The sequence below is a fragment of the Embiotoca jacksoni genome, unplaced genomic scaffold (genome assembly GCF_022577435.1).
Source record: "Embiotoca jacksoni isolate LCO1_2020_lvr unplaced genomic scaffold, fEmbJac1.0.p SCAF_29, whole genome shotgun sequence".
Lineage (NCBI taxonomy): Eukaryota > Metazoa > Chordata > Actinopteri > Embiotocidae > Embiotoca > Embiotoca jacksoni.
Genome location: NW_027185380.1, coordinates 2966566 through 2993083, shown reverse-complemented (window position 1 = coordinate 2993083; position 26518 = coordinate 2966566). Strand labels below are relative to the sequence as shown.

At 43.4% G+C, this 26518-nt stretch overlaps 1 protein-coding gene across 1 annotated transcript in view; it reads right to left on the bottom strand.

Moving 5' to 3' along the window:
- LOC138205498 (protein enabled homolog) overlaps positions 1 to 26518 on the bottom strand; it is a 69119-nt gene that overhangs the window by 14565 nt on the left and 28036 nt on the right. Inside the window, exon 4 of the mRNA XM_069161512.1 lies at positions 10427 to 10499. Within this exon, the coding sequence (XP_069017613.1) occupies positions 10427 to 10499 (73 nt within the window). The remainder of the gene's footprint in view (positions 1 to 10426; positions 10500 to 26518) is intronic.

The window sequence follows — 26518 nt, the reverse complement described above, 5'->3', positions numbered from 1 at the left end:
TTTGGAACCACCAGGACTCTTCCTAGAGTTGGCCGCCCGGCCAAACTGAGCGATCGGGGGAGAAGGGCCTTAGTCAGGGAGGGGACCAATAACCCGATGGTCACTCTGACAGAGCTCCAACGTTGCTCTGTGAAGAGAGGAGAACCTTCCAGAAGGACAACCATCTCTGCAGCACTCCACCAAACAGGCCTGTATGGTAGAGTGACCAGACGGAAGACACTCCTCAGTAAAAGGCACATGACAGCCCACCTGGAGTTTACCAAAAGGCACCTGAAGGACTGTCAGACCATGAGAAACTAAATTCTCTGGTCTGATGAAACAAAGATTGAACTCTTTGTCCTGAATGCCAAGCGTCATGTTTGGAGGAAACCAGGCACCGCTCATCACCTGGCCAATACCATCTCTACGGTGAAGCATGGTGGTGGCAGCATCATGCTGTGGTGATGTTTTTCAGCGGCAGGAACTGGGAGACTAGTCAGGATGGAGGGAAAGATGAATGCAGCAATGTACAGAGACATCCTTGATGAAAACCTTCTCCAGAGCGCTCTGGACCTCAGACTGGGGCGAAGGTTCATCTTCCAACAGGACAACGACCCGAAGTACACAGCCAAGATAACAAAGGAATGGCTTCGGGACAACTCTGAATGTCTTTGAGAGGCCCAGGCAGAGCCCAGACTTTGTCTGGAGAGATCTGAAGATGTCTGTGCACCGACGCTCCTCATCCAACCTGATGGAGCTTGAGAGGTCCTGCAAAGAAGAATCAGAGAAACTGCCCAGAAATAGGAGCCAAGCTTGTAGCATCATACTCAAAAAGACTTGAGGCTGTAATTGCTGCCAAAGGTGCTTCAACAAAGTATTGAGCAAAGGCTGTGAATACTTATGTACGTGTTCTATTTTCATTCTTTATTTTTAATAGATTTGCAAAAATTTTAAACAAAACTTTTGTTCACGTTATCATGATGGGGTGTTGTGTGTAGAAATTTGAGGAAAAAAAATTAATTTAATCCATTTTGGAATAAATAACAAAATGAGGAAAAAGTGAAGTGCTGTGAATACTTTCTGGATGGACAAGAGTTTGTGACATCACAAACTTACAGAGGTCCGAACAACAGCGTTACACAATTTCAGAAATCTCTGTATGTCGTATGTACTGTATGTTTGTCCTTCCTATCGCTTGAAAAACCGTTGGTCCTACCTGCTTCAAACGTGGTGGGTGTGTTGCTGGGGACCGGAGGTTGGGCACTGGCGAGTTTAGTGCAATTTGGACTTGCAACACGTTTGATAATAATAATTATATAAAATATGCTGCGTTTGAGAGATAATTCGGGGGTGGGTTTCGCCTTCAGGCAGGAGACTCGGGTACAGAAGCCTCTTCTCTGCTGACAGGACCGGGATGCTATTTGGGACATGCTCCTATTTTAGGATCACCGCCATCATTGCTCCCAGTGACCTGCGAGAGGAAGACGTGACGTGAAAACACTGCAGAACTCAAAGCTTCCACAGCCAAACGGATTCTGTCACTCCAGCTGTGACAGCAAGGAGAGAACGAAGAGGACCCGACCGGCCAAACACTCAAAAGTTGCTGCAAAGGAGCATTTTTCAATACAAGTATTGTTTGAAATTAAACAAACACTTAAAGATTTGACTGACATAAACCAAGGGGGCTGCACATCTCAAACTTTTGGTAAAATATACATATGAGTGTTTCCCAATACAGAGACAATACTAGTTACACACTAATAAACGGATATCCACATGTATAGAATGCTTGTTTCCAGAGGGACTTCTGACGTGGAAGAAAACTCCAACAAAGAAACACAGATCGTGTAATTTGTCATGTGGTGAAGAAGGTAGACTTGCTGAATCAGCTGTAATTAGAGCAAAAAGGAAAACTCAGCTCTACTGATGTCAGCTCACACGGTTGTTTCCTTTGTTTGGAGTTAAATAGCTGTGCTGGCGTTGATGAATGTCTTCTGGTTCACAGGACTTTTACTCTCTCGACTGTCAGACAGATTCACCCTCAAAGGACGGCAGATGTGGAAATGAGATGCTGTGGGACGAAACATTGTTGATCCTCCTGCAAAAAGTGTGATTCAAAGTAGTGCAGCACACACACACAAACAAAAACACACACACACACACACACACACACACACACACACACACACACACACACACACACACACACACACACACACACAGCACACACAGACACACAAAAACACAAACACAAACACACACACACACAGACACAACAACACACACACACACATACAACAACACACACACACACACACAACTTTATGAATGTAACACGCACACAGCATTCCTCCGAGCAGGAGATCATGGCATTCTTAAACAATGTGAACACACACTTAGAATAACCTGTCTGGCCCAGCTGTGTTGTGTGTGTGTGTATGTGTTGTGTGTGTGTGTGTGTGTGTGTGTGTGTGTGTGTGTGTGTGTGTTGTGTGTGTATGTGTGTCGGTGTGTGTGTGTATGTAAATTGTGTGTGTGTGTGTGTGTGTGTATGTGTATGTAAGTTGTGTGTGTCTGTGTGTGTGTCTGTGTGTGTGTGTGTGTGTCTGTGTGTGTGTGTCTGTGTAAGTGTCCATGCTAACCTAAGAGGAAGGCAGCTCTGAGTTCCCTCCACTGCTCTTCAGCTGATGTCATGTGACACCGTTCACCTTCTCACATTCCTGTAGAGTGAGAGCTGCTTCACTAGTTCAGTCACACTCGTCTCCTCCTCACCTGATCAGCTGACCTGCTGAATCCCTCTCCCTGAATGAAATGTGTCCGACAGATAAACTAGTTCATAACTCAGCGTTGTTACAACTTTTGATTTTGCTGCAGTTCTTACAGACACACTGCCATGTCAAGTACTACGAAAGAGGCACATGAAGGAACGTTTATTCACCTAAACGTGACGTTTAAAAAAAAGATCTGAATAAGTGATGGTCATCGATACATTAGTCAGATCCAGAATATAAAGGATCTCACTCATGGTCACTGTCAAAGCTGCCAGTTATCTGCTGTTTATCTGAATATGTCTAACAGGGCCAACAACGGCACAATATAAGAAACCGTCTTCTATTATATTCCAATACAAAGATTCTAACCTACTAAGTTCAGGGATGAGCAGGCCAGAGGAAGATGTGAAGGTTTTCATTTGGTCATTTCATACTTTTTTACCTTTAGAAAATATCTCATGATTGGGAACAATTGGAAATGACTGACATGATGCTTTTGCACCAAAAGTTTGAAGAACTTCAGTTCCCCAGTACGAATGTCGAAGGCCGTCTTCACAAAGATTCCTTGGATCCTCTCAGATCTAACCGAGCCCAAACACTTTTAGAAGGAGTCTTAGCTTAGAAGGGATTTAGGAACCTTCTCCAAACAACTCTTAACAAGGAAAGGGACAGAAAGCCTGATCTCAGCGAGGAGGCGTGGTCCACCCCGTTGCTAGGTGACGCATCCTTTTAAAAGGTGTGATTGGTTGATCCAAAAAAAAAATGCCCTCTTAGTGATAATAGGCACAGAATGGACAGCGGCATCCGGTGGACATTACAGGAACTGCGCGTTGATACGAGGCTGACAAAGTGCTGTTTGTGTTTGTGATCTGCTGAAGGTTGGAGCTGACTCGTCGTTTTCACACTCACCAAATATCTGCCATCACTTTCATGTCTGCTGTTACCGTGTTGAGTGGAACAAGCGAGCGTCTCTGATGAGATCGACCACAAACATCATCTCTGCACCACAGCATTTGTCGTGTTTCATCAATTCAGCGTTTGAAGAATATTTCTCCGACCTCGACGTACCTCCGTGGTTTTCTCCTCTGAAAAGTCCTCCTAAGTCCTCTAGGAATTTTCTTAGAATTTCTTCACCAGGAGGAACTTTTAGTCCGATGAATCTTTGTGAACACGGCCTCAGGGGTAAAAGTTCCTCCAGCGCATTTGTTTCAAATTCCCTCAGAACTTCAACGTCTGAAAAATAGATCAAAGTCTGGACTTCGATTCTATTGGTGATAAAAATCTTTTTAGGTCCTTATTGTGTTTTTTTGTGTTATTGTGTTTGCAGGAACGTGCAAGCCTCATTCTGAAAGTTGAGCCGAGTCTTTGGAAAGTTTTACGCTCTGAACGCGGACTTTGGGGTGAAACTGTCTCCCTGGGATTTCTGATTGCTCAGTTGGAAACACGGGAACACAGACTTCCTCAAAAAGATCCTATTCCTCAGAGGAAAGTCCCGGCGGCTGAAATGCTTCTATGGTTTCAGCAAACTTTACAACAATTCTCTGTCAACAAAGGGAAAGATTTCAGTGGCGTATTCCCTTTATATTCTTTCAAATTCTTTTGTACATCAATTTCAGAGCAGCCAATGGTTGATAAAGTGATTTGTCACCTTCAGGAAGCCAATGCAGCGGCTCCCACATTAAATTCCCCTGTTAACACTGTCTACATGTGTTTCCTGCGTCTTATGAACCCAAAGCAGGTTCCTCTTCCCTCCGGGTCCCTCGCTGCCTCGCAGCAAAACGTCACCGGATTCAAAAGCCTCCTGCACCGTTAAACTGCCGACTCGCTCGCCTGCTGACAAGAGTTGCCGGGGAAACTGTTGCTAAGGGAGCGTGGGTGGCAGCACGGCCTGAATCCCCACATGCACGTACACATACATGCATTTCCTTTCCTCTGCAGCAGCTTACAGTGACAGAGTTCAAGACACTCAGAAAGTTAGAGAGGCTTTGGGGAATAATAAAAACATCAAATGGCTTATTGTCAAAATTAAGAGCCCAGAAACATGAAGGAGGAAAGCGGCATCGGCAGAATGCAAATAACAATAGAAAAGGATCTGCAGTCACTGGCAATACAGATCAAAGGGTTGCACTCAACACCAGTTCATTCTTTCAGTTGAATGAAATGGGACTGAAAACCCCGCAGAGAAAACCAAAGGATTTATCCAACCAAGCATTTGACCCAGAACAGTCGTACTGAACTAAACAAACCCAGAAACAAAATCAAAACAGAAGTCAACAAGGCGGCAAAGCGATTTCAAACACAAAGTGATACACCAAACAGAGAAAATGAAAGTGCAGCATCATCAGTGGTGTTTGACAGGCGTCTCTGTTCCCTGCTGCTGTCTGAGCTGCCACTTCCTCTCTCCCACCATCAACACACACGCACACGCACACGCACGCACACACACACACACACACACACACACACACACACACACACACACACACACACACACACACACACACACACAAGTAGCCGGTGTTTCCAACAAGTAAAGAGCAGTAAGAGAGAGACCGACATGGAGCTCTGCAGGTAACAATGTGAAGATCTGGAAAGATGCATCAAATCAAAATCTCTTGATGAGAAGTAAAAGTGCATCTTCCCAGGCAGCAACACTCATTAACACTGTCAGAGCTTTGTCACGTCAAGTTCTATATACAAATTTGACCCAATGAGGTGCGAAGGATCAATAATCTATGAAGCCCCCGAAGGGTCAAGAATTTGATGAGGACTACTTTTGCGTACCTTGCATTACTTTTCTTCCATTCCTTCTGAGCCGTATGTCTGTTTCTGCCTCGCTCCTCACGTCGCACCATCGATTAAACCCATTGAATTTACTTTGAACAGGGCTGATACAGGCGAGTACGACTGCTCAAAGGCATGGTTATGTAACAAGGGAAAGTTAACAAATTCTCAGATCAAGAGGTGTCTCCAGATGAAAGTATTCTGCAGGATGCTGTTGCCTTCATTCGGGACCAGTTACTGATCTCAGTACTGATCCGTCTGCAGCTCTCACTGAGCTCAGCTGAGACAGACGGTGGCTTCCATCATGGCTGCAGCCCGAATGTCACCATTTCAGATGGGACACATTAGTTCTTAATGGTTGTGACTCACACTGTGATAGATGCACAGACTGGATATGAAAGAGTTCGTAGCTTCAGGTCTGAAAAATAGTTCCGATCCAGAAGTGTCTTCAGCTGCAATACCACTGAGTGCCACTAGAGGTCGGCTCCAAAAAGCCTCCGGCTCCATAGACTCCCATTCAACTTCTCTCATCAAATCCAAAGTTAATAAAATGTGTCCATCAGTTATCTCGGTGTTGTTACCTAAAGTCACTCCTTCTTATTAGTTTTCTGGAGGTCCATCTGAAAATAATCCCTCATTCATTAGAGAAGAAGATTCAAAAAGACCTGTTTTTGGGGGCGTGTCTGTTTGATTGACAGGCCCGTGGTGCAGTCAGGTTACAGCTATCGGTGGGTGGGACGTAGTATCGTATGTATCGTAGTATCATCACTGATGGTTGATGACATCACTGATGGCTGGTGGTTGGATAGAAGCAACGCTGATTCAAATAGTAACAGCTCGACATCTATAACACTGAACCACAGCAGCCAAAGTCCGAACCAGAACCACATCGAGCCACTCAGTGTTAAGAGCACCTGTTTTAGCTGATATTTATTTCTGTTGCATCTCTTTTGTTTTAACTTGTCATCCATCAGTAATTGTGTTTTTACATCAGTTGCGAGACCCATTGAACTTGACAATATGTCTTTCAATAATTCCGTCAATCCCCCTGAAAATACTGCTGTGATTGTAAAACAGTCCTCACGTCTTTATACTTAGATTTTTTTTTCTCAGCTGAAAATGATGTCACATTCAGGTTTTTGTCATTTTGTGACAACTGCACTGAATCTACTGGGACTCTGAATTCTGGCAATAATCTGCCGGCCAGCTGGAGTCAGCGGCTCGCTTGATTGGCTCACAGAACCAGGAAATGTTGTCTGAATGGAAAGGAGCCCAGGTGGACCATATGGACCTACTCTAGTAAGAATCCAGTCCAAGTGTGCAATATACAGTACACACACACACACACACACACACCATGTGTCATGCGTCCCACTAACTAAAGACCCAACCTTGTTCTCAGATCCAGAGAACATATTGTGTTCAGTGTGTGCGTCGTATTTAAATTTGTCATTTGGATGTTAGAAGGTGTTCAGACGAGGTTCAGAGCAGCTGCCGGTTTCTTCATCCTCCAAATGTTAAATATCAAGAGCGAAATGCTAACACACACTTATCTTTCCCCATTTCTCCAGCCTGCCTTTCATTCAACACGTTTCTTCACTCGCTCCCACGCAGCTATTTATACCGCAGCTGATTATTCCCAGCTCATGTCTGTTTAACCGGAGGGGAGCACCCTGCCTTTCTACACAGGTGCTTTATCCGCACTCCCCCCCCCCCAGCCGTTCAGGAATCCACTCCTACATGATACCAATATTTCCATCAACCTGTCAATCATCCTTGAAGGAGTGTGGCATATCTGCTCTGCCTTTTTCTGCATCCGTCTTTGTCCACATCAGGAGGATTACAGAGCGATGCAGAGGAAGGAGGTGTGTGTGGATGTGGAGGAGAGGGAGGGAGATATGGATGCATCCCTTCGTCACGGGACGCTGTGGAAGATCCCATGACAGACATTTGGATATTCCAGCCTTTCCCCAGTAGGATGATGTCAGTGTTTAGTCCTGGAACAGACGTCCGGGAGGAGGCCGGCTGAGCAATGAGCCGGTCCGCTGATCTTGTTAACGAGGCAGAGAGGAAGGAGGAAACGCGTTTATTAGCACTCATCCATCTCCTATTCTTCTTTACTCCCTCTGTTCTTCCGTCTAAGAAGAACTTAGAAAACAGAACATAGAAGAAAACCTGGACACCACTTACGTAACTCAGTTGATCTTTGCAGCACCTTCAGAGAGCAAAACTCACACAGTGCTTCTCAGTAAAGACAAAAGTTGGAGCTCTGAGCTTTAAGCTGCCAGTAAACTCCATTCAAGCAGCTTTCAGCAATTAAAAAAAAAAAAAAAAAGACAATCAAACATTCACACTGACTTTATGCAGGAACAGAAAGACGTCGGGTTTGACTTCATCTCTATGTCTTTAGCCTTCCGATTAAGTTGAACAACATATCATCCAGATCAGCTCTGTTCTGTCATAACTCGGCATTCTACCCTTCAACCAGACCAGGATGAGGTTCCTCAGGAATCCGGTCTCTGCAGGTACTGGCCCACCACCCCAGTGCACCGCAGCTCTGCCTTACACACCACAGTGTCTCTGAAGGATGGCTGGCAGTGAAGTGACCACAGGTAGGAGTGTACCTGGTAAGAGCTACCTGTCCAGCTGAAATACACCTGTGGTGAATCTTCTCCACAGAGCGCCTGGGTCTGACAAGTGTGGGATTAGTTTCCTTTCATTAGGAACAACTGGGACGTGCTTTCCACATCGAGGACAACAGGATTCATCGATTCATAATTTTCAATCACGTGACCAGTGCGGAGCCCTGGAGGTCAAAACATGGTCCTGATCCAGCAGCCACCATTGCCAGGTGAGAAGACGACATGGCAACGTGGTGTTGGTGTTGCTGGTGCTGGTGTTGGTGCTGGTGCTGGTGTTGGTGTTGGTCCTGGTGCTGCTGCTGGTGATGGTCCTGTTGTTGGTCCTGTTGTTGGTGCTGGTGTTGGTGCTGGTGATGGTGTTGGTGCTGGTGTTGGTCCTGATGTTGGTGTTGGTCCTGGTGTTGGTCCTGGTGTTGGTGTTGGTCCTGGTGTTGGTGCTGGTGTTGGTCCTGGTGCTGGTGTTGGTCCTGATGTTGGTGTTGGTCCTGGTGTTGGTGTTGGTCCTGGTGCTGTTGGTGTTAGTTAGATGTGTGTTCCCCTCGTTATCTTCTCCTCTCTGGCTTTTCTTTCTCCACCAGGCTCGTTGGTTTGAGTCCCATTGACCAACAACGATCCGTTATTTTGGCAAAAACCAACCAGGTGAACGAGGCAGTGCCACGAAGCCTCGTTCTGCCCTCCAGGTGGGCGTGGCTAGAACGATGTGACATCACATGAAAACTACAAATTCAGGAACACGTGGAGAATCTGACGTAGACTTTTCTAAGAACATTTCTTAAAAACAAATCGAAGAAAAAAACCTAAGAGGGTATTAATGAATGAGAACGTTTCACTCTGTTGGAGAATTGATGTAATAATGTGAGTCTCTGGTTGTTAAAGGACCTAAAAGCTACTTGGTCATTTCCATGAGAACCTGTTCTAGTCAACAGTACACAGGATGTTCTTTATTATTATTATTATAATAATAATAATTATTATTATTATTATTATAAAGATTATAGACACTTCCTCTATTTCCAAAATCCTGCAGTGAAGACACGTGTTGGTCTGGTGGTTCGTGACTTTCAGGTCAGACTCAACTACAAAGTCATTTATGAAACAAATTAAAATCCTCGAGATGTAACAAAGGTTTTTGACTAAAAGCTTAAATTAAATGATCATTTTTCACATGTTCCAATAAAAAGTCAACAGAACTGGATGATTGACAGCTGATCAGAAGACAAACAGACATAACAACAGTCCTTCATCATCTTCCAAAGATTACAGTATGGCAGCTTCCAGCAGATGGCCAATTCATCTCCTCACTCCTCCTCCTCCTCCTCTTCCTCCTCCTCCATCACCCTCCTCACTCCTTTCATCCTGTTCTCTCTCTGATACAGACATCATTCTCCCACCAGACTCCTATCAGCCTCTGTATCAGCAGAATACCTCAGTAAATATGGAGTGTGACCGCAGGTGCTGGAAAGATAAATGACAACGGACACAGAATCCAAAGATCAAAGAGTCAAAGGGCAAACGGGGAGAAGAAGAAGTTACCACCTGTAAACCGGTAAAACGTCTGTGACATTAGAAAAACAAACTTTAGCAAATTTGGGAGATATTGATTTAATTTGTCTGACACTTATGATTCATATCAACTTCAGAGTCCAGCTGCTCTACATCTGGAGGCGTCTGTGTTTGGCTCACGTGGTTATCACCAAGTGGTGAATGTATAAACATACATGTGTGTGTGTGTGTGTGCGTGTGTGTAACTGTGCACTGCATGTCATTTCCGTGCTATAAAGCACTTTGAGCTGCATTTCTTGTATTAAAAGGTGCAACAAAAATAAAGTTTATTATTGTTATTATTATTATTATTATAATAACAGACACGTAACAATATATAAATGAAAACAAATCTATCGTACATTCAGTAGCATAAAAACCCAATACTGTGTAAGTAAACACAGAAAGCAGGATGGGCACGAACAATTTCGTCACCTTCATCCTTCTCACTTGTTTCTATTCTGACACTTTCTCTCTCTAATTATAAGAGCGAGAAGTTGGTTTTATTGTGTACGAGTTAAGAGAAAGTCGGCAACAGATCAGAGGGTGCATTGAAGATGAAGGCTCTGGGAGGCTAAAGGTTAAGGCGTACACTTTGTTTCTATTTGAAGGAACGATGTTAAACTGTTTCCCGAGTGTTCAGCTATCCAGCCTACATGTTTTGATGTGACCTTCTATCTGTATCAGGCTGAGGTTTTTCCTCCTTACCTTCTCTGCAGGTCCATCTCCTCGGGCGCAGGGCCATTCTGAACCTGGGGACCTTGTCTGGGCAGCGTGGGGCCTGTAGGGGGTGACACACACAGGCAACTCCTTTTAGACACTCGGCTGACATCATCCTCGCTCAGGCTGACACAGAACTTCTTGTGTACTGTTAGAAACCTCCAAAAAGTTCAGAGGGGACGCAGGGAGATACTGCTGGTAGTCATGGCAACGCAGTGTTTAGTATAAGATCTGCAGTTTATCCAGCTTCTGTTTGTTTGGTGTTTTCATGCCCTCTGAAGTCTCTGGTCATTCATGTGCTCTGTTTAGGCAGAGAGACATTTCATATGTAGGAGCACGTTGTTCACAATTATATTTCATTTTCCGAACAAAGCAAAGTGAGGTGAGCACTTTGTGCCGGACAGGACCACAGCCTGAGTGAAATAGAGCTGTGGTTGGACAGTAAAAGCAGCGATACCAGATTTAACAAAACTCCATTAAAGGTAAAGTCCTGCTTTCTAAATATCTGCGAGCACGAGGAGTAAAAAGCTGCACGGTGCTTCAGGCAGACCAGGTTGGAACGCACTCACATGGTTCATGAGATCCAAAAATATACGACTATTGGTGGGTTATAGAATGTGTTTGAAGCACCGTCGACTCCCTCCACACCAACAAAACTAAAGATGTATTCAAATCAAAAGTTAAAACTGATGTGAGTGTCTGAATGGAAGTTAATTCACATTTTGGAAATATTTTTGATATAAGAGTTCAAGTCATGTTCAATTTCTGTCACAAACTACACTGTGTTCATAGTAGCATGTAGATATATTACATACATATTAGAACACTTTCTCATCAGCGCATGTTTTATCTGAATATTCTGAACATTTTATCAGTGGAACTGAGCTGTCATAACAGCTGTTGGTGTTTCGCATACAGACAGACAACAGGACCAGAGTGGCATCACAATGAGGGTCCGAACTGAAGGACACATTTCTATCAGTCTGGTTTTCACTGGAGGCAGCCAGCAGTGATGTCATCAACCAGCAACCATCAGTGATGTCATCAACCATCAGTGATGTCATCGTTATGAATCAGTGATGTGAACGTTATGAATCCTCCAGTTCAGATTCTGTCCGTCACCATCTTGCTAGTTCGGAGCAGTTTGGAGCAGGAAGTGACCATATTTGGACGAGCTGGGGGAGGAGCCAGCGGTGGATCTGACCGATCTGATTGGAAACTTGATGATACTATGTCCCGCCCACTGATAGCTGTAACCTGACAGGCCTGTCAATCAAACAGACACGCCCCCCCAAAACAGGTCTTTCTGAATCTTCTTTTCTAATGAATGAGGGATTATTTTCAGATGGACCTCCAGAAAACTAATAAGAAGGAGTGACTTTAGCTAACAACACCGAGATAACTGATGGACACATTTTATTGACTTTGAATTTGATGAGAAAAGTTGAATGGGAGTCTATGGAGCCGGAGGCTTTTTGGAGCCGACTTCTAGTGGCACTCACTGGTATTGCAGCTGAAGACACTTCTGCATCGGAACTATTTTTCAGACCTGAAGCTACGAACACTTTTATATCCAGTTTATGGTGGCAACCCACGGTGTCATCACCCACTGTTTTTTACTTGAGAGGGAATGGCAGTCTATTGGAGAAAAAAACATTTTATGGAACAAGCCCCTGGTCACCCTTAGTGGTATTGCACTGTAAAGCATTACTGCAGTGGCTCCTCTTTTTAGACATGGAGACTATGTCCATGTTTATATGAAGTCCATCATATTGTTCAAAAAGAGGAGCTAGTTTTGAACAGAAGAAATAATAAAAGTGTTTCACCCAAAACATTTAAATCCACAAGAGACATGCTTTTAAGGAAATGTACAAAATAAAAAGAACAGTCCAAAGTGTGAAACAGTGACAACAACACACTCAGGTACACTCTGCAGCCTTCGGCATGAGAACAAGAAACACCCCGACATCACCGTCTGATTTACACTTGCTAATGAGCTACTCTTCTGCAAAACCTGAGCGAGGCCAGATGGACCAACATGGTGCTCTGTGTATGAAACACACACATGAGCGCGCACGAGCACGCGCACGCACGCACGCACGCACACACGCACACACACACACACACACACACACACACAACAACCAGAAGCTTCTGGATCTGAATGGGGCTGAAAAAGGAGCAGATTTAACTGCACTCGGTATTTAGGCGAGTGTTGAGCGTCTGCCGTGACGGAGCGATGGACAGAAAGATAAAACAGGCAGAATCTGGGCAGCAGCCAGGCTAGCGACTGCTTCTGAATACCAACGTGCTCACACACATTGCTCCCACTTAACACCGCCATTGATAATGGCACCGGCTACTTTTCCACAAGAGGAGAAAACAAGGTTTGCCACATCCGAGTCAAAGCAATGAGAGCGCTGTTTATCTTTTTAGGTTGTTTTTGACGGAAATTATTTCTGAAGACTTCTGGATCACCTGCGGGCAAAACCTCTGCCACCAGTGAATGTGAACAATGACACACACACAATAACAGGGAGTTTACTAACACCATATGAGGGCCAGTTACAAAAAAAGTCTGAAGGCAGGATAACCACAACCGTGGAAACGCTTACTACCTCGACAGAAATGCAAAAACATATGAAGATGTGGATGAACTTATCTTGGAGGAAGACAGAGGCACAAACAGGCTGCACGATCTTTTGGTGGATGCTAATGAGTCCAACTTAGAACTAGATTTACTGGAAGCCAGTTTATTGACCATTTAAAACCCTGCCTGATGAGTCAGGAAAGCCTCCTGCTGCCACTGGGATGTATCAGTCCGTTTGGTGCTATCAAGAGCAATAATCATCAGTGATAAACAACTGCTGAAGTTGTAGTTAACCAGCAACAGAAAGCTACACAGTAAAACTGAAAGTCCTATTCTTTGGCAAAAATAACAATTATAAACTGTTAGGCCTTACAAACTTATCAACATCTACAATCCAGTTTCCCAAAAAGTTAGGAGGCCATATGAAATGTAAATAGAAACACAATGCGATGATTTGCAAATCACATAAAAACCCCTATTTAATTAGTAAACGGAAATTGCAAAGAATATGAGGATTTCATCATCTATGGTACATAATATCAATAAAAGATTCAGAGAATCTGGAGAAATCTCTGTATGTCAGGGACCTCAGGTGGCACTATATTAAAAACAGACACAATTCTGTCATGAAAGTTACTGCAAGGGCTCAGGAACACTTGTGAAAACCATCGTCTGTGAACACAGTTCATCGCTGCATCCACAAATGCAAGTTAAAACTCTCCAAAGAAGAAACTAGATAGAAACATGATCCAGAAACACCGCCGCCTTCTCTGGACCGAGATCATTGAAGATGGACTGAGGTGAAGTGGACAACTGTCCTGAGGTCTGATGGATCACAATCTGAGGTTCTGTTTGGAAATCATGGACGCTGCGTCCTCCGGGCAAAAGAGGAGAGGGACCATCCAGCTTGTTATCAGCGCACTATTCAAAAGCCGGCACCCGTGATGGTGTGGGGATGCATTTTTGCACATAGCATGGGTAGCTTGCACATCTGGGATAGTCCAATTAATGCTGAACAATATATACATGTTTTGTGTGGTAAACAATTTAAATGGTGCCAACAAATAAAGCTCATCTTTTGTTTAAATGACAGGGAGAAGGTCCCAGTAACTTTTAATCTGTGATTCATCAGTTCTGTTACATCATGCTTTTTCGCTACTGAATAAAATAAAAACAATTTTCACTCCATGTTTACTTCATCCTTTCTACTATAATATTTCACAATTACTATCTAATCAAAAAAATATTTTATTAGTCTAACTTTGCCTTTTTCAAGTTTAAATTGTTTAATGATCACTTTCAGAACTCAAGTTCAGTTCATTAAATGTCCAAAAGGTTTTCCTTTAGACATAATATCAGCGTATTTCCATATATTACCCAGCATGCATTAGATTTAGCTTAAAATGTTTCATATGAAAATTAGATGATGGAAAAACAAGAATCTGAGCTTCAAGTTTGAAGTTGATACTGCAGACAGATTTGAGTTGCTTTAACTCACAAGAATTTAAAATTCTCAGCTAAAAGTCTAATCATACGCACTTCTAATCAAACTCAAAGGTTTAAGTTTTTGGCCTTGACATTTTGAGTTTTCTCAACATTTTCATTTTCACACTACAGTGGGTCTGCAAAGAGTATCTGTCAGTGTTTCATATTTATGGAAGCTGCTTTCTTAACCCCTGAGCAGCAAATATCCCCAAGGGAGGATGTGCACCAGTGGAGCATTCACCAGGTGCAGCCTTGTGTGTGTGTGTGTGTGTGTGTGTGTGTGTGTGTGTGTGTGTGTGTGTGTGTGTGTGTGTGTGTGTGTGTGTGTGTGTGTGTGTGTGTGTGTGTGTGTTAACTGGAGACCATTGAGTCGGGGTGTGAGTCACTGACAACACTTGTCAGTTGTCTGTCATAACAAGAGCTACAAACACACACACACGGCCAAGAAAAAGTGCATACAACTCTGAATAACTGAATTAGAAAATGATAAACTGAAGATGTGAGCTGAATACATATGACGCCTCTGTATGTGACACAGACTTCATCATCTGCACTTTCAACAGACACTGTTTGACTGTTTTAATCAGAAACAATCTTGTATTGATGGATATACTGACTGCATGTCTCATAAATCAGTCCTTCCAAAAATAATTTCAAATTTTAATTTGTTTTACACTTCGCCTCAATCTTAAATGAACCCAGAGAAGGCGACTGCGTTTCTGCAACATGTTTATACATGGTTTCTCCTTTGCAGGGTAGAGTTGTAACCTGCACTGCAGTGGTGAACTGTGTTCAGACGATGGTTTTCACAAGTGTTCCTGAGCCCAAGCAGTGATTTCCAATCCAGAATAGTGTGTTTTTAATGCAGTGCTGCCTGAGGGCCCGAAGATCACCACCATCCAATATTGGTTTCCAGCCTTGTCCCTTGTGTTCAGAGATTTCTCCAGATTTTCTGAATCTTTTAATGATATTATGAACCGTAGACGATGAAATCCACTAATTCTTTGTAGTTTTACGTTGAGGAACATTATTCTTAGATTGTTGCACTATTTTCCAACATAGTCTTTCAGAGTGGTGAACCTCTCCCCATCTTCACTGCTGAGAGACTCTGCCTCTGAAATAGTCTTTTTTATACCCAATCGTGTCACTGATATGTTGCCATGGTAACCTCATGAGTTGTCAGATGTTCCACCAGGTGTTTTGTTTTTTAGCATTACACAACTGTTCCAGTCGTTTGTTGACACTGTCCCAACTTTTTGGAGATATGTTGCTAGAATCAAATTCAAAATGAGTATATATTTCTCAGAAAAATATTTTTCACTATGTGATTTGTTATATTTGGTCCATTTTCAATTAAATGAGTCGACATGATCATCACACTCTTTTTATTTACATTTTACACTGCGTCTTTTTTGAAAACGGGGCTGTAAACTACTGCTGACACAGAGGGACCAAATTTACCCTAGAAACTATTCACGTAGACACTTTGGAGGCCAAATTAAAAGCAAGTGTGACAATTTGATCTCTGAAAGACAACATTGTGGACATTTAACCACAGCGTGTACAGTTATCACGTGTTATCTACGTTTTCAGGGGACACAGAAATAACCATATATCGGTCCCGATTATCCCAATCATCTCATCTTATTACCATCTTGACGGTTTCCTTCTTGTGCAGGCTGAATTGAAATATTATCAAATTAAGCCGAGGCCACCGGCAGTCAATATCTGCGAGTGTAATTGCTGACATGGTCTCTGGTCTCCATCTTCCGCTGCCTGTGGGTGTAATTGTGTTACTGTCTGCTCTAATAGAGCTTATGTGCTAATGACAGGACTCAGACAGCAGCGTAGCAGGATGACAGCCTCTAAAGCTTCTCAGGAGGAAGGACTTAAAAGTCAATCACCGGGTCACACGTTCATTTAGGCCTCATTTTCGTATTAGACCGTGCTTCCTATTACAGAATCTTACTGAACTATCCAACGACAAAGAAGAGACATTTTTGGTATCTCACATTTGAGACGTTGACATCACAACACTGACTTCCCGAAACAGACAATCAGTCCATTTCCTTTCATGTCAAATGGAAAGTCTTTGGAGATCTGAAGTGATTCGCTGACCCAAGACAACAGCACTTAGGCTTGGCCCACTTCCAAGAACACGATCTGACACGAGACTGGGAGGTAAAGGGAAAAGAGAAGGCAGGCAGCAAAGCTAAGGAGAGGTAGTCCACGATTCAGAGCCGACAGACTCGCCGACAGTATTTCAGGACATTACTATCAGTCTCTGAAACACCTCCGGCAAGAGAAGAGTTTGCAATGATTCATCTCCTCAGCTGGAGTACCGAGAAGATAACAGTTCATAAAGAGACTTTACCGGAGTAACTATGAGCACCTTCTACTTCTATTATTATTGTTAAATATTTTTCTTGAGTAAACTTCAACTTTGAAATCTTGAAGCATCTTTTCCCACGGACACGCACAAACACCAACACAGCCACAGAGGTCTATTATACCTACATGAAGGCAGCGACAGTGTCGGCCTCCTCTGGCAGCAAACGTAGCGCCACAGTGGGTCGGCCCCGTTGCACCCGTCGGCCCCGTTGGACCCGTCGACCCCGTCGGACCCGCTGCCGGGCCTCAGACCAACTACCACCCTGCCGCCGACTCCTCTTGCACAGTCCTGGGAGGTCACGTACAAAACCATGGCTCAGAATCTTTGGAGCTTCTTCTTTCAATTTCCTGTGCCTGAGCTCTGCATCGTCCACAGCGCTGCAGGTTTGTAACGATCACAGTGATGGAGAGATAAAGTTCCACCATCCAAACAAATTTAAAAAAGAGAATTGACTGTTTTTAATAAAACAGAATATTTGCGTTCTTCTGCCGCAGCAGCCGCTCAAGTTCTTTGTCCTCTGTAATGTGAAGCCTTGATATCCTGACGGGCACCTTGACGCTGAACGCCGGGTGTGGTTTCTCTTTGTGTTCTCCAACAGATTATAGTTGATGGAAACAAAGGAGAGAGGAGAGGGAGGGATGAACATGAGCAGGAGAGAGAGAGAGAGAGAAGGAGCTGAAGATGTAGACAGAGAGAGAGGCTGAGAGCCCGACAGGAGAAGAAGGAGGAGAAAACAAAGTGACGGAGCATAACAGGAAGAGAAAGAGAGCAGAATAGTGTTGAGGAGGGCGAACAGTGGATGAGACTCCACCTGATGGGCTGCTTCTACTTCCTGTAACCAATCTATTATTCATTCACTGGATACAGAGAAGGACACAACGCTGCTCCCCCCACTAGCATTACCAGTGTATGTGTGTGAGGAGGGGAGGGGGGGGGACAGTGGAGGGCAAAGAAGCTAAAATCCTGTGGTTTGATGTTTCATTTCAATGAATGAAAACCTAAATTATTCATTTAGATGACAGGAAATAGCATGAAGCCAAAAAAAGGTTGCTTCACCCAAATTAGAAAAGAAAAGCCTGAATGTCTTCGGGTTTCTCTCTAAAACTTCAACTACACTTCTGCCCATCCGTTCACATCATCCCTCATTCTCTTACACACCTGTATCTACACACTTCGGCTGCCTCACCCTCATAGACTGTATAAAAAAGTGAAGCATGTAGTAGAAGAAGAAGAAGAAGAAGAAGAAGAAGTAGATACATGTTGCACAACATCAGGAGAATATGTCCTCTTCTCACTCAAAAGGCAGTGCAGGTTCTTGTCCAGGTTCTGGTCCAAGTTCTGGTCCAGGTTCTGGTCCAGGCTCTGGTTCAGGTTCTGGTCCAGGTTCTGATCCAGGCTCTGGTCCAAGTTCTGGTCCAGGCTCTGGTCATCTCACGTCTAGACTACTGTAACTCCCTCCCTCCGCATCCGTTTCAAAACATTGGTACTTGCGTACCGTGCTGCGAACAGATCGGATCCAGTCTACATCCAGGACATGGTCCAACCTTACATCCCAGCCCGTTCACTCCGCTCCTCCTCCTCCTCTACATCCAGGACATGGTCCAACCTTACATCCCAGCCCGTTCACTCCGCTCCTCCTCCTCTACATCCAGGACATGGTCCAACCTTACATCCCAGCCCGTTCACTCTGCTCCTCCTTCCCCTCTGTCCTGGCTCCTAAATGGTAGAATGAGCTCCCCACCGACATCAGGACAGCAGAAAGTCTGAACATCTTCCGCCGCAAACTAAAAACACCCCTCTTCAGACTTTACTTTGAATACGTATATAAAAAAAAAAATGAGGACGTGTTCATCCATTCCTCCACACGCATGTTCATTCATCAACCACGTAAACATCACACAGGTTATAAATAAAACCTGCAGCACTTCCTCCGGTTGGTGGAACCTTTGATCCACAGCGCCGTGCAGCATATGGGGGACGTATTGGACGCGACACTCAGACTGAACCGATGCGATCACAGACTGACTCCAGAGAAAATATGTGGAAAACATTCCAACCGTCTTCACTCTGTCAATGTCAAGTGGACTGGAAGTGGACGTCCAGCTGTATTTAGAGTAGAAGCTTCACTAGCAGGATGACGTACACATTGTGAAATCCTCATATAGTTCTTGATGTCATCCTCCAGCATCTGTTGTCAGGTAAAACACAGCATCGCTAGCAACAACTCGCCTATACACGACCAGGAAATGATACCTGGTCGACAGAAGAATCCTGCTCAATTAAACTTTACGACATTTGGACTATTCATTTTAAGCCTCTCAGAAATCCTGGATTAAAAATGGAATTAAAACTTTTTATTGCACCTACTTTACTCTGAAAACAATTAAAAAAGAGCACAATTTAGTACATTTGATTCTGTTTCTTCAGATTAGGACACAAAGCCAACTTGGTGAGGTTTGGATCAAGAGTTTGGGTTAAAAGAGAGGAAATCTGTTTTCATGATTACAATTTTTTTTTTAAACAGTTTAGGGAACGGTAAAAGTTCAAAGTAATGCTGACACTTGGTCTGAAGTCCAATGTTTGGTTGACCCATCCATCCATCTCCTCCCTCTGCAGACTTTATGGCCTCTTCCACTGCCGGTATCGGCTCTGCTCAACTCTACCTGCCTTTCCTGGGTTTTTCATCAGGCAAAGGTTGTGGATAGTACCTGATACTTTGTTTTGTTATCACTTCCAAAAAGGTTTCCAAGCAAGCTGAGCCTAAATACTCTATATACATATACTTGCTTTTGGCACCAGTACTGTTGTGTCATATATATATATATATACCAGCCGTGAGAAGGACCCCATCATTACCACTATGGTCACTAAAGGGCATCACAATGAAACAGAATTGGGCCATAAAAAGATGCTTGCACAAACAACATTGGCTTGTTTTCATGGGAGGACAAAATTCTGAACCAAACATTTCATAGTGATATTTACAAATACACCACTTTATGCTTCCAGCCCTGTCCAACTCCATCATTTTACCAAGGCACATGTAATGTTTTGTATTTAACACATCCGCTGGCTGGCGTCCACATCTCCACCAACATCATCAAATCCTCTCTTTCACCACTTTTTGACCATTTACACTGTTATTTCTGAACAGCAGGTTCTGGGTGTTTTTTGCTCACTGTATGACACATAAGTGTATTCAAACACACATTATGATCCACTATCACTGCTCAGGCTTGTAGTGTGCAGTGCTTCTAAGAGTAAGAGAAGTTCAGGGACACATATTCTCCTCTTCATCTCACATCAAGTCCATTTTTGTCGAAATTGTATCTTTTAAAAAGGTCATTGTGATGTAACATTTTAAAAAAAAATTGCTTCTCTCATGGGCTGTTTTTGGCTGAATACTGTCTCCTGGCAGCGCGGCAGTTCTCTGAATATTGTCTGATTGTCAGCAGAATTAAGATAATTAATTAAGAAATAAATATGCCTTCGTAACGGAGTTGGGGATGTGCCTGCCTAATGGCCGTCCTGCTGCTTCAGGCTTCCTGCTGATGCCAGTGTTTTCGGGAGAAGAAGGTGAAATGGTTCTTGGAAGGTCTGATTAAGATTCTTCCATCAATAACCATTATGTTAGATGGCCTACTGGAAAATGGGCTATCTGGCACACGTAGACTTAAATTCTCTTTCTGGCCTCCAGCTCTCTCCATCAGCTGTTATCTCTCTTACTCTGTCCTCTGTGAACACACCCTTTCCTCTGTTAACCTCATCCATGATCTCAGTACCATAAACCTGGACTTTAACCTCATTTGATGGCTGATCCTACAAACTCACACGACTCTCTATCGTCACATCTAATGACCTTGAAGGTCTCGTTTGGAGGGATTCAAGGACTCAAAGTTTGATGGCGAATCACATCCTTATGTCTTGTAGCATCTTCTTTAAAACGGGTGCTCCTGTTGCACACTGATGAGTTTTGAAACTGGACTTTGATTAAGAAGAAAGTATTTCTACAATTTGAGGACATCCATCAATTTTTTTGAAAAAACCAGGACCTTTGGGAGCCTTATTATATAATTTATGAGTTAGAATTGGACTTCTGGATGATGAAACGTTTTACCTTGAGTGAAGCTGTTTGAGGTCATGATTTAAAAAAAAAACCTGTTCCTCCTTGATTTAGAAAAGCAATATAATTACCAAGAGTTTGACTCGCACAGGATTAGTATCACCACCAAACCTCTGACTTATTGTATATACTGTGCATATATTGTATATACTGTGCATTTTTATATTTAATATTTTACTGTTGTTTTATTGCTTTCCTGTATCTATAAATGCTGCTGTAGCGAAAAAAATTTCCCCTTGTGGGATTAATAAAGTAACTATCTATCTATCTATCTATCTATCTATCTATCTATCTATCTATCTATCTATCTATCTATCTATCTATCTATCTATCTATCTATCTATCTATCTATCTATCTATCTATCTATCTATCTTCATCAAAGTACATTCATGAATATGTAAATTAGCTCTGGATCCTATTACACACAGATTTGCAGGAGATACAAGTTGCTGCAGAGCTGAGCAGCCTCCATCTGTTTTTGTGTCCATCTCCGATTCCTTCGGTGTGTCCTCTGTGTCGAGGGATTATTTCGGGGCTCATGGGAGTCAGAATGTCTGGGAGGGCAGTGGGATAAGGACACCTACACCTCTGACCAGCTCCACATCTCCATCACAGCCGGGCGGATGACTGCCAGACACGTGACTCCAACCCCAACTTCCATGTCAGAAGATGAGTGACACGGCAGGGTTGGTCTTGAAACCAGTGTCAGATCATATGTCAGAGTGACTCAACTTGAAACATGACCTTGTAATAGTTTCAGATCTGCCCAGCAACAAGTGGCTTTTCAGACACCCTAGAAGGTTTCCAGTAAACACTGTGTATTCACAGAGTTAGCAGACATGAGCTATTCTCCATCACTAGGACAAACAACAACTGGGTCACAACTATCTACAACTATGTCTTTAAGGCTTGGTAAACTATTAACTATTAATAAATTGGTTGATCAAAAGACAACTGACCTGCAACAATCTCTCTGTATAATTTCAGAAATCTCTGTCTGTTTGTCCTTCACATTTCTCCACATCCGTTCGTCCCACCTCCTTCAAACTCGCTCGGTGCGCTGCTGAGGACACGAGGGTGTGCAATTTGGATGTGATATTATTATTAATATCGAGCATGGAAGTGTGTATCCTGTCCCTCTCCTTCACTGGAGCACGTTTAGTATCTTTTAACTTTCATAAAAAGGTGACCGCCATGTTGCCCTGCTATTAAAAGCCTGTGGAGCAGAGGCCAAGCGCTTCGCTTTCACCTCCGCAAAATTCAACAATATCCGCTAAACGGTAGACGCTAACCAGCCAGCTGGAAACACACAAGCCTCCAGTTACTGCAGTGCAACGCAAACAGACATGTGGCCAAAACTTTGTTTGAAAAGACCAAAAAAAGGCATCCTTAAAGTTAAAACGGAGTTATTTTAGCTCCATCAGAGGCTGTGGATGGTGAATGAGATGAAAGCCAGCGAGCCTCAGGCCGGGACGTAGACAAAAAGATAAAAGAGATTGAATTTTGGTGTTGTCCTTTTATACGAGGATAGATCAATATGTTCCGAGACCGCTGCACATTCGCGTGTGCGGAGCAGGAGAAAGGTGCAACCCTGATGAGCAACTGCTGCACATTTCATCGCTTCGTCACCGTCAGTTCCTGAGTTCCACACGTTTCTGTCAGCAGTGTTCTGGCTGCGTCGGCGAGGCTTTACGCACCTGAAAATTTTGCAGAAAGCGAACATCAGAGTTTGTGACAAATTTCTGGGGAAGAGAAAGAAGCGTCAGGGAGCCAAATCCAGCGAGGAGCTACGATCGTATTGTTGTGGGTAGAAACTGGAGCTTTTTGATTGCGCTGTGAGGGAGCACACTGTCATGTTGGAGAACCGTCGCGCCACATTTCAGCTTATCTGCACTCACATTTCTCATCAGACGCCTCAGAAGGTCACAGCAGGACTCCGTCATCCTCCCGCCGATGGATTCACGGTGCATGAGTGTCAAAGAAATCCTACACGTCTGACCTGATTTGTCTTTTTCAGTTCTGGACAATGACGTTCTGCCACTCGGAAACACGAATGTCACCAAGACGTCTCCAGGCTCATCGCTTCATCGCTGCAGTCATCCTTCAGCATTGTAAGACTGTCCGTTGCCGATTTCCAGAGTTTGATCCAAACCTTGATGTGTGTTCTCTGGTCATGTCCACATGAACTAACGATGATCAAGCGACAGAATTTGTGCCTTTCCTGCTATTGATCTACCCTCTTATAGCCGGATGCATCCAAATTGTCCCGAGCTCATGGCTGCATTTGAGTCATCAGACAGAGATAAAGGCAGAAAAAAACAACCTGATTAGATGTTCCTGTTGAGCTGCCTCCTCACCCAGGAGCACCTCTTAGACACACAAAACCAATACTACCATGAATTATATATTTCTGCAAGACTCGTCATCAATTCACCAGCTAAAGGCAGCAACAAGAAACCAAGCAAATACACAACCAGGCAGCAACAAAGAAGAGGAGCACTGCAGTTAGATGGAGCTTTCCATCGTCTCCTTCTCTTCAATGAAAACTTCAATAATATATATATTTTTTTAAATGAACTGGGAGGAAATGAGAGGGGAGGAAGGAGGAAAGCAGCACAGGAGGAGGCAACTCTTCACAAATCTGCCTCATCAGCATTCTGTGGTGAAACCAGTCTGAGATCCTTCAGAACTGGCAGCAGGCACTCTAAACTGTGAACGGGCTCATTTTGTCAGCACGAAATTACAAGAGACAGCAGCAGATTATTTTTCAGACGAAACGAAGTGAGTGTTCCACTGGTAAATAACTCTCTTTTATTGAGATATTTCAAGCGTCAGAGATTTCCTGACGCCTGCCTCGGCCTTAAGGAGACTGTTATGGTCAGCGGCATGTGATGCATGCAGGAATGTGGGGTTTGGTTTGACTTCTATAACTTGGAGTTTTATAGGAAAAAAAATTACTTGGACAATGTTTTTAGCATGTTTGAGTGATGCTATTTGTTATTCATATAATGACATAGCAGATGAGATGGCTCAGTAATTATTCCTGTCTACTCGGGAAGTGCTGAACGTTGTCTAGGAACTCAATTACCAATAACAAAAAATATTTTACTTTCCTGCACATCCTCATGAAACCTCATCATTGCTATCTGGTGGTACATTTATGAGTCCCGGTTATGCGACATCAATTTAGAGCCGGAAATCAGTATGAAGGATAAAAGCACAACTGAATTGTGGGAAAGCAATGACTGGAGATTTGGCACACGTGGAGGGTGATTAGCCGTGACTGAAGAACGGAAACATGTTAGTAGGACTCGTCCTGTGGTGTCTGTGGACGTGTGATGACAGGCAGAGTTATGCTTTTGGTCACTGGCTGTTTAACTCTCAAGTGTTTTGTTTACTTCCTAGTGAGTTTTGGAAAAGTTGAGGAGGTTTTGGGTTTGGTTGGTGTTCTTTGCAGTCATAATGATCTTGCCACTAAAAAAACTTGCATCCATGCATGTTTTCCATGAGCGCGTGTCCTCCCACGTTGCAGATGTTTGGTGTCGTCCAGTGGATCTCAAACAAGACAAAAAAAGATGAAGGTCGTATAAATCACAGACTTAAAGAATGCCTCAGTGTCTGGATCTGATAAGTGAAGCCGATAAAAAGGTGCTTTAAATTGCAATACCACTAAAGACCACTAGTGGCTGTGTTCAAAAACCATCATGCTCCAACAGACTTTGATTCAAAAAGCCTCAACTTCTTTAATGAAATACTAAGTCAAAACAATTTGTCTTGAAGTCATTATGGTGTCATGAGCTACTTTCAGTCCTTCTGGTGGTCCTAGTGAAAATAATTCCACCATTGATTAGAAATTAGGCCTCAAAGAAGGTATATTTTGGGGCTTGTCTGTTTGATTGACATGCCTGGGGCGCTGTCAGGTTTCAGGTAGAGGTGGGCGGGGCATAATGAATTCAGGTTCTCAGTCAAGTCCACCCTTCTCTACTCCCCAGCTGGTCCAAATATAGTCACTTCTGGCTCTAAAAAAAAACAAGATGGCGTCGGCCAAAATGTCCGATCCCAGGCTTCAAAATGTTTCTTCACAAAGCAGCAGGTGACGTCACAGTGGATTTATACTTTTTACCAATCAATCAATCTAAATGTTACGTCTCAATAATAATAATTCACTTACTAAATGACATCTTCAATGAATGTCGTCTTTTTCTGGTATTATCTGCTTTCTGCAAAGCTCTGATTGGTTAGTTTGATCAGCTGATGTATCTGAATTGCTGATTTGGGGAACCAGGCTACTGTTTAGACATAAATATGCTCAGGATGTGTTTTTGGACTGCTCAGATTCCCTCAGCACTCACTCGTTAGATTTTTGTTTGTATTTTTATTTTAGTTGTAATTGTTCATCAGAACCCGTTGGTTTGTGAACGTTATGAACCTCCAGTTCAGATTCTGTCTCACAGTTCGGAGCGGTTTGGAGCAGGAAGTGACCATATTTGGACGAGCTGGGGGAGGAGCCAGCGGTGGATCTGACCAATCTGTTTGGAAACCTGACGATACTACGTCCCGCCCACCGATAGCTGTAACCTGACTGCACCACAGGCCTGTCAATCAAACAGATACTTTTTTGTAAACTCGCTTGTATCGCACACTTGAATCGATCGACACACACAAACACACCACATCCTATTTGGAAACGCAATTAAACTCGTCTCTCTTTCAAAGATCAGGAGACCATGGTAACCGTGGTCAGTCCTCCCTCCAGCCTCTCTACACTGTTGCTACATGACAACCAGAGTGCAGCTCAACCAATTAATTCACAGAGCAGCACTGCAGCCAATCTGGACGATTTTACATGGAGGCCTTGCTTCCGGCTGAAATGTGTCCGAGGCTCATGGGACAGAATGCAGAATGGTTCCGCATTTAAGTGTACACACACACACACACACACACACACACACACACACACACACACACACACACACACACACACGGATTTTTAAACATTAATGATCACTACAATGAGGCAGCAGTGGAAAACATTTTTGTGTGATTTAAGGGATGAACTTCTCTCTTTAAGAGTATTGGCTGATATCAAGTAGTGATCTGATGTTTTATGGGAGAAACTGTATTGTTTTTTTATGAAAACAACACCCATCAGTCTCCAATAGGCCAAAGTGACATCTTCAAACTGCGTATTTAGTCCAACAAGTCCAAAGAACGCAGTAAATCATACATAAGTAGCAGAAACCAGAGAATATTTGAATTTGCAACAGCAGTCAGAAAATACACAAGGAAGCTGGTGGACATCTGAGTTCCCCTAAATGTTTATCCCATCCTCTCACCCCCATGACCTGCAAAAACAAACTCCTGTGTGTGTGTGTGTGTGTGTGTGTGTGTGTGTGTGTGTGTGTGTGTGTGTGTGTGTGTGTGTGTGTGTGTGTGTGTGTGTGTGTGTGTGTGTGTGTGTTTGTGTGTGTGTGTGTGTGTTTGTGTGT